This window comes from Thamnophis elegans, chromosome 13 (genome assembly GCF_009769535.1).
Source record: "Thamnophis elegans isolate rThaEle1 chromosome 13, rThaEle1.pri, whole genome shotgun sequence".
Classification (NCBI taxonomy): domain Eukaryota; kingdom Metazoa; phylum Chordata; class Lepidosauria; order Squamata; family Colubridae; genus Thamnophis; species Thamnophis elegans.
Genome location: NC_045553.1, coordinates 35,359,441 through 35,367,491, shown reverse-complemented (window position 1 = coordinate 35,367,491; position 8,051 = coordinate 35,359,441). Strand labels below are relative to the sequence as shown.

The 8,051-nt window shown below is 39.8% G+C and overlaps 1 protein-coding gene across 1 annotated transcript; it reads right to left on the bottom strand.

The window, feature by feature from the left end:
• Positions 1-1,179: 1,179 nt before the first annotated feature.
• MYL7 (myosin light chain 7) lies at positions 1,180-7,833 on the bottom strand. Its single transcript, XM_032229708.1, has 7 exons — positions 7,586-7,833; positions 6,538-6,648; positions 5,733-5,808; positions 3,002-3,106; positions 2,032-2,110; positions 1,848-1,896; positions 1,180-1,368 (listed from the first exon to the last, which is right to left on the bottom strand). Exons 1-7 carry the CDS (start codon positions 7,586-7,588, stop codon positions 1,267-1,269), a joined length of 525 nt encoding a protein of 174 aa, XP_032085599.1. The 5' UTR covers positions 7,589-7,833; the 3' UTR covers positions 1,180-1,266.
• Between the last annotated feature and the right edge of the window lie 218 nt (positions 7,834-8,051).

Genomic DNA, 8,051 nt, shown 5'->3' with positions numbered 1-8,051 from the left:
TGGAGAACTGGAATACAAGGGGAAGTTTAGAGTACAGCATAATAACACCACAATAACACGAACTGCATCCTCGTGGGCATGAGCAAAGAGGAAACAACTACACCATAGTGCAAGTACAAAGAGAGCTTACACTGCAACTTTCAGATGTCTGTTTTGCCATTTGCTTCCATTTTATTCCCTCCTACAAATACACACCACTCAATGGATGAGACCAGATTCAATGACAGCTCTGGGGGATTGAACTAGAAAGCTACTTATAGATGATTGAGCTAATAAGAAATCTAAAGAATTATGATCATCATAATTATGTTTTGTCTCCTCCTCTCTTCACCAGGGTGGCGCAGTGGTTAGAATGCAGTATTGCAGGCTAATTCTGCCCACTGCCAACAGTTCGATTCTCACTGCCTCAAGCCTTCCATCCTTCCAATGGTCAGTAAAATGAGAATCCAGATTGTTAGGGGCAATAGGCTGACTCTGTAAGTCGCTTAGAGAGAGGGCTGTAAAGCACTATAAAGTGGTATATAAGTTTAAGTGTTATTGCTCTCCCAATGCTCATTGTAAATGAGTTTATTCTCCTTCCACACCAAAGCTATTCAATCTTTTTTTTTTTGCAGGTTGGTGATGGCAGTGAAAGGGTTGAAAAAGTCTCATTTTAGCCCCAAATCCACTTGGTTAAAAATAAGCCAAGAGCTATCTGGCAAGAGTTTCAAGTTAAACGTGGTCTCCTAAAAGAAGGCAGTATTATCCTGGGATATACTCAGATAAACCCAACCAGAAGGTAGGACTGGCTATATCATTATGCAGAGTGGAGGAGGAGCCTCAGGTGGCATTTGCTGAGCAGGATGGATAACACTCATAGCTTAATCACCATTTCTTCTGAGCATCATAGAATGGAGCTGGAATTAGCCTATTACCTCATTGCAAAGCTCAAGAAGTCCATATTAAGGTGAACAACCCATATTTTTCTTGGCCCTAGGTTGGCATATGCCCATGTCTGGCACTGACAAGACCAAGACTTATTTAGCAAGTCAGTGAGCTGCAACCATGTCTTTGCCCCAATCTGGTGTCCACCAGATGAGATGTATTGCGATATCCACCACGCAAACCCAAGATCAAACTCACTACCCTACTCTCTATTCTTCATCTTTTTCTCCCACCTGTCATAAACAAGGTCTCCTTGTTTTTCATGCAATTGTTTATTGTAATCTTTAACAAAGTAGGGTGGGTGAATGGGAGTTGTCTCCAGTCCTCGTCCTACTCAAGTCTTCAGTCTTCCTTCTCATCTCCATGTGTGATGATATAACACAAAGATTTGTAGTCAATATTTCCAGCTACATCCATGGGAGCAAGAGAAAACATTTGCTCTACCTAGATAGGAAGAAACAGAGAGTCTAGAGTAAGTACGGGAAATCACAGTCAATCAACTTTTCAAGGTCTTGCAGTAAGAACCCCGAGGATACCTCTCTCCATCAAAGGCCTGGCCAATGGTAAACAATTCATTGGTCACACTGGGGTTCCCAGTCTTTCTAACAGCTCCTGAGAACACCAAGATAAAGTTTTCACCAAAAGCAAACTTCCAAAATTTAGTGAGGTGTTTCAAAAAAAGGAAATAGATATGTTAAATAGATCTAATGCAATATTGTCAGGTTTCTGATGACAAAACCTCAGGATCTGAAAAGTGACATTAAAAATCACATATGTCTGAACATGTAGCCAAGGGTATCCATTTTAAACCAAATTCTATCAATATCAAGCATAGATCAATTGATATATGGAGAGAAAGGCATCTCCCAGCTTTGGTGATCTTGTGAGAAGAATTTTCTGGCCAAAGAAGGGATTTATCTCACCTCTTCGAGAGAAAACTTGTCAGCTTGAGTTACCAGAAGTTGTTTAAACCTGAAAAACAATGTTTAAAAGTTAAGTGTCAGTGTTATTGAAAACATTGCCTACCGAACTCTGGTTTTGGTTGTTCAATAGAAGGCCTGAAGGGATAATAAAACACATACACAAACACACAGTTCTTGAACTTACTCCTCTTTGTTCACTAAGCCAGTTCCATTTGGGTCAAAGAGTTTGAAGGCAGCAAGGATGGATTCCTCTGGATCAGTACCTACGGAAGATATGGTTACTTAGGAACAGATAAAACTGCCTTTCCGAGTCCTTTTCATTAGATATGAATGACTCAATATTGCTTAAATCAGGCATGTGCACAATGTTTTCCAGGTTAGAGGATACACTTGGCCAGAAGCAACCTTCTAAATAATGACTATCATAAAGCTAAATTGGAGTTCACGTTATTTAAATTGAATTAAAATAGACAATACGTTTACTGTCATGGATTTAATATTTCTCTTCTTCTATCACATTAAAACAACAACTGTGAGGTTTCCAGAAAATGCATCCAAGGCTTTAGGATGCTGCTGATCACCCCACAATCCCAAGAATGTGAATCTTTACTTAACCTGGTTATTGAATTAATTGATTTCCTGGGTTGGTACCATACATTGAATTTAAAGTCACTGAAACAGGCTGGTTTTGTGCAACATGTTTGCCCGCTAATAAATAAAGAGGCACTTACCCAAATTTCTTTACTTATTTTGAAGACATACATCCCATTAAATCTAATCAAATTTAGATGGTATGAATGTATTTGTTAAAGCTTCATTTAATCTGGTTACATATATGGTGCAAATGCAGCCCCTGACTGCCAGCACCTCTCTAGGATTTCAAATAACAAAAGTTTTTTTGTTTTCCTGGAGATGTCTTAGATAAAGTCTGGGGTTTTCTGCATGCATAATAGTAGAACCCTACTACGGTAACTGTAGCTTAAGAGTGAATCTTGTATGGGGAAGATGTTCCCTCCTTTCTTGGGAGAGAAATGATAGAAAAATGTCAACATTCTAAGAAGAAGTGGAAATTTGGGGATGTTGGAACCAAAGGAAAATATTGAGTCTCATCTTGATTGATGAGCAAATTCCAAGATGTGATAATGCTAATTTACCATTCAGTTTCTCCCCGAAGAGTGTTAAGAAGACAGTGAAGTTAATTGGTCCTTTCCCTTCCTTCAGCATCTCTTCCAGCTCTTCATCCTTCACATTCAATTTGCCTGTAGAGAGAAAGCTGATCGCAATCAATATTCCTAGCTGGATATATTGTCTATTGTTTGCTTAGTCCAATTGTGAGTCCAAAATGCCTTCCAGAATATAGCAGATATGGAATGTTTGAACAGAACAAGGCACAATTCCTGAATGCTTTGTTTTCACTCTTATAACAGAGTTGGAAGAGACCTTGGAGATCTTCTAGATCATGAGGAAATAATCCAACTTCCCAACATCTGGGGAGAATATCAGATTTGGGGGATTTTGATAGCAATAGCAATAGCAGTTCGACTTATATACCGCTTCATAGGGCTTTCAGCCCTCTCTAAGCGGTTTACAGAGTCAGCATATCATCCCCACAGTCTGGGTCCTCATTTCACTCACCTCGGAAGGATGGAAGGCTGAGTCAACCTTGAGCCGGTGAGATTTGAACCGCTGAACTGCAGATAACAGTCAGCTGAAGTGGCCTGCAGTATTGCACCCTAACCACTGCGCCACCTCGGCTCTACTTACCAACGGACATCTCTACTTACCAACGGAATAGCTGCCCTTTCCGAGAGGGCATCATTTGAAGATATATTTTCCCTTAACATGGCCTTCAGGACAAGACAATACCAGGACAAAACAGTGAACCAGTTCATATACAATGTGATAATTTTACAATCGCTAGCACTGATTATGTTACCTAGTTTTGTAATGAAACGTTTGCAAGCAAACAACCAGGCTTAGAGAGCTCCAAAACTCCAAAACTCTGTAGCTCAGAGTTGTAGGCTCAACTCTGAGCTACAAATATTCTCTTTCTATCAGTAACTATTTTCTCCTGCATATTAAACATTATAATTTTAGAAGCAATACTTCTAGAATTGAGGGGCCACATCCAGTCCAAGGACCTTCAGATTTTCTTCCTCTCTGCTAAAGAAAGAATGCCTTGAAACAAAAGACTGCCCTTTAATGGGCCTTCCAATGGCAAATTAAGGCACAGTACACCAGCCGTTGCATGTATGATAAAAAGGGAAAGTTCATTCCATCTTATGAAACTGACGAACTGTTTATTAACAGTAACACCATCCAGAATTGAAGAGGAGCACTTAAAGCTCCAAAAATAACGCTACTACAGCTAGTGCTACAGATAAGCAAATTCCATCTTTCCTCATCTCCCCCCGCCTTTCTCTGTACTTCCACTTGAAAGACCACTGCAAATTTTGCATTTTGGTCCAGAGAAAGGCAACTAATACCTCAAAAGAAGGATAGAAAGTTGGAGGGTGCTGGAAGAAAGAGGTGTATGGCAAGCGGTAGAGCTATATTAGGTTTCTATTTTCTGGGGCATTGTTGACAAGTGGAATTGATGCAATTATTGTTTAATGCTGTATGGTGTTGGCTATGTACAGTACACATGTGAGTGTATGAAAATGAAAATGAAAAAAAAATTTTTTTAAAAAAAGAAGGAATTAAGAGCAGAGGAGAGCAGAACTTAATCGTAAAAGACATACGCGCTCTCTCTCTCTTTTTGCAAAGAAAACATCCCTGTTGTCTCTAGCATGGAAAGAACAACCACAGGAGTGAAAGCTGAAAACATGAGAAATGTTTCTCTCTACCTCAGACCTGCAAAGCTGTTCTGATCAGAGTAAGCAATACTGAACAAATTAAATAAATAGTCCAACTCGGGGGTGTCCAACCTTAGCAACTTTAGGACTTGTGGATTTTAACTTCCAAAATTCTCCACCCAACATGGCTGGCTGGGGAATTGTGGAAGTTGAAGTCCACAAGTCTTAACGTTGCTAAGGTTGGACCCAGTGGTGGGTTTCAAAAATTGTTCGAACCTACTCTGTGGGTGTGGCCTCCTTTGTGGGAGTGGCTTGCCACCCATGTGACTGGATGGGAGTGGCTTGCCACCCATGTGACGGATATGAAGATGCTGATGACACTTGTCAGAACCACCTTAAATTACCTCACACACAGCACTGGCATGCATAAGAATATGATGTAAACTTGTTTTTTAAAAGGCATCTTTGGTTTGCGTTAAAACAACTTCAACACACGCAATGTTCTGATTGCACCACAAACGCAGTAGTCATCCTTACCTTTCACAGAGGCACTGAGTTTTATAAATATGAGCATGATAGTGTAGAATAATCATATCCAAGGACCAGTGGTGGGTTTCAAAAAATTTTGGAACCTCTTCTGTAGGTGTGGCCTGCTTTCCGGGTCCACTGGTGGAACCTCTTCTAACTGGTTCGGTAGATTTGACGAACTGGTTCTACCGAATAGGTGCGAACTGGTAGGAACCCACCTCTGGTTGGACCACACCTGGTCTAGATGGTTTAATTTATTTTCCACTATTCCAGGGCCTTATTTAGTGTAACCCTTTGCTTCTTACTACCCTTACCATGAATTTACTATATAATGTCCTAGTTGTGTCCATGAATAAAGCAGTAGATAAAAATACTATCTGATTGAATCTGGCTTTCAAGTTTGGAAGAGATCAGAATTTTATGACTTTCTGCTGGAAAACTGGCAGTCAAGTCCCAGGAAAGACCCAGGCTGTTTTTATTTCTATCTGCTAAGATCTTTAGTAAAGAAAAATTCCTGAACTTGCTCAGATTGTTGTTTCATAACCAGAGTAAAGTCACTCACCGAGTTGACTGTATGTCTCCTTCAAATCAGATTTGCTGATTATTCCATCTCGATTCTGGTCAATGCAGCTGAATGCCTTGGAGAATAAGCAAACTTGCTCAGATTCCTTAAGCACAATTACTCATACAAATAGGTTCCTATCTCGTATATTCAGGAACCACATTCTTCAGACTGTTATATGAGTCTGTTCTTTTAAGAGCTTAGCAATCCTTGATGCTTGACAGAAGCCACAAGTGTTATTTTTATTCCTTCCCTGGTTTGCATGCAGTATCTTCCATATAGTTTCTCCTAGCCTGTATTGGTGAAATGTGCAAATGATAAACAGCAGTCCAAAAAATAAAGCTGCTGCACCAAAACTGGATTTGGAAGGCACCTATTCTTTATTATTATTATTATTATTATCATTTAAACATCCCTGCAAGATACTCTACACCCTCTTCCTTTATTGTTCGTATTAATGAAGGAACTGGCTGTCAAACAGAGCAAAACATCTTCCCATTCAAGATAAGTATTGCCTCCACTCTTATTTGGTTCTGTGACGTCACCATATGGCTAAAATCTGATTATTCACACGTCACTTGACATCATTATCCTTAGCTAGATCAAGCAGTCTCAAGAAAAAAATTCCCCTTTGAAAGGAACAAGTACAGTATAATCACCGCAATAAAGCTGCTGCTGAAATGGCATTAAAAGAGAACAGCATAACATGACACAAGAAATATTTTAAAAAGAAGCATGCATCGGATCCAAGCTGGACGGTTTTGACTGAAAATTTCTTAGCTACAGGGTCCTAGGATTTGCTCACCTCCTTAAACTCCTGGATCTGTGACTGCTCAAACATTGAAAAGACATTGGAAGATCCTCTCTGTGCCCGCTTAGCAGCAGTTTTGCTTCGTGTCCCGGCTTTTCTGCTAGCCTGGGAAAAGAAAAAAAGGATCAATAGAGAATCCACAGTCCTAAGGCCCAGCTAATATATACCAAGGTGTTCTTGTTAGTTCTTAAAAATTTTTTGCTCCCAGAACCATTCCCTGTTTTTAAAACGTATGCTTCAAAATGCTTTTGCTTCAACGGGTTATATTTATCAACATTCACCATATTAAAAATTAAAATTGATGACTCCGTGGAATATATTTATTGACTCAGGTTAAGACAAGCAATAGATTCATTAGAAATTAACATATAATATTATTCCCAAAGCCACCTATATTTCTCAGCAAATAAAAATACTATGAGAAGAGTGCCCTGGATTTAAAAGTTTTCAGATACCTTCCATATCTGGCAACTATTGTGAGGAGCTCTGAAAGGGTCTTGTGGGATCTCTTAAGGGTCCTAGGACCATACTTTAAGAAATATTGCTGTAGAACAACCAAACAGACTAGCCTCTATATTCTTATAAAGCATGAAAGAAACAAGATACATAACATTTCTGACATTCTCAATTCCTATACCCTCTGTAGGTTCACTGAACTCCATGGATGGATGGAGAAAAAGAGGGGGGGACCCTACCCATTACAAAAAAAGCCCCCCTTTTTTTGCTTCCATGCAACCCTTCTTTGTAACAGTATCTCCATGCAAAGCAAAGGATCTGAAAGACCGGAGTACCAAAATGAAACAGCTTTCAAAAAATAAGGATTATCCCTGGAAGCAGTTAAAGCAGATGCAGTATGCCTTAAAGCATGCCACAATTTTATTTTGATTCAGCAATTGCTTATTGACTTTCAGAGAGAGAGAGAGAGGGGGGGGGGTAGGTAGAGGTAGGTAGGTAGGTAGGTAGGTAGGTAGGTAGGTAGGTAGGTAGGTACATGTCTGCAAGACATTCAACAGAGCAACAATGGATATGAGGTCTTACTCACCATCTTGGGTTTCCTCCTGAAGAACAAAAGTTGTCCAGTTGGTGTTGAGGGTAATTCAGCCTATATCTCAGAGCTTATCTCTTAGTGAGCTAAATTAGGAACTCAGTTGCAGAAGGCAGCCAAACTTGGTTATCTTCTAGCTCTGACACTATAACGATTGATAAGGGCCAGGGAATAGCATTTAGCAGGCTTCACTGATGGAAAAAAGTTGGATGTTCAAGTTGGGCATTCCCTTTAGAACAGAGTTTTCCTGACTGACCCCAAATGGGTGCTGTATATATTAACAGTTGGTGTAGGACACACCCACCATTTTTATCCATGAAATTGTTTAAAGCAAACCTACTTAAACTAGAATTTCCTACTTAAAGCAAACCTACCAGGCTTGCTAGAGTCACTCACTATGGACCAGTGAGAATGCCGCTAGGCTGATTAACAAAGAGCAGAAAAACAATATTGTAAGCTGCCA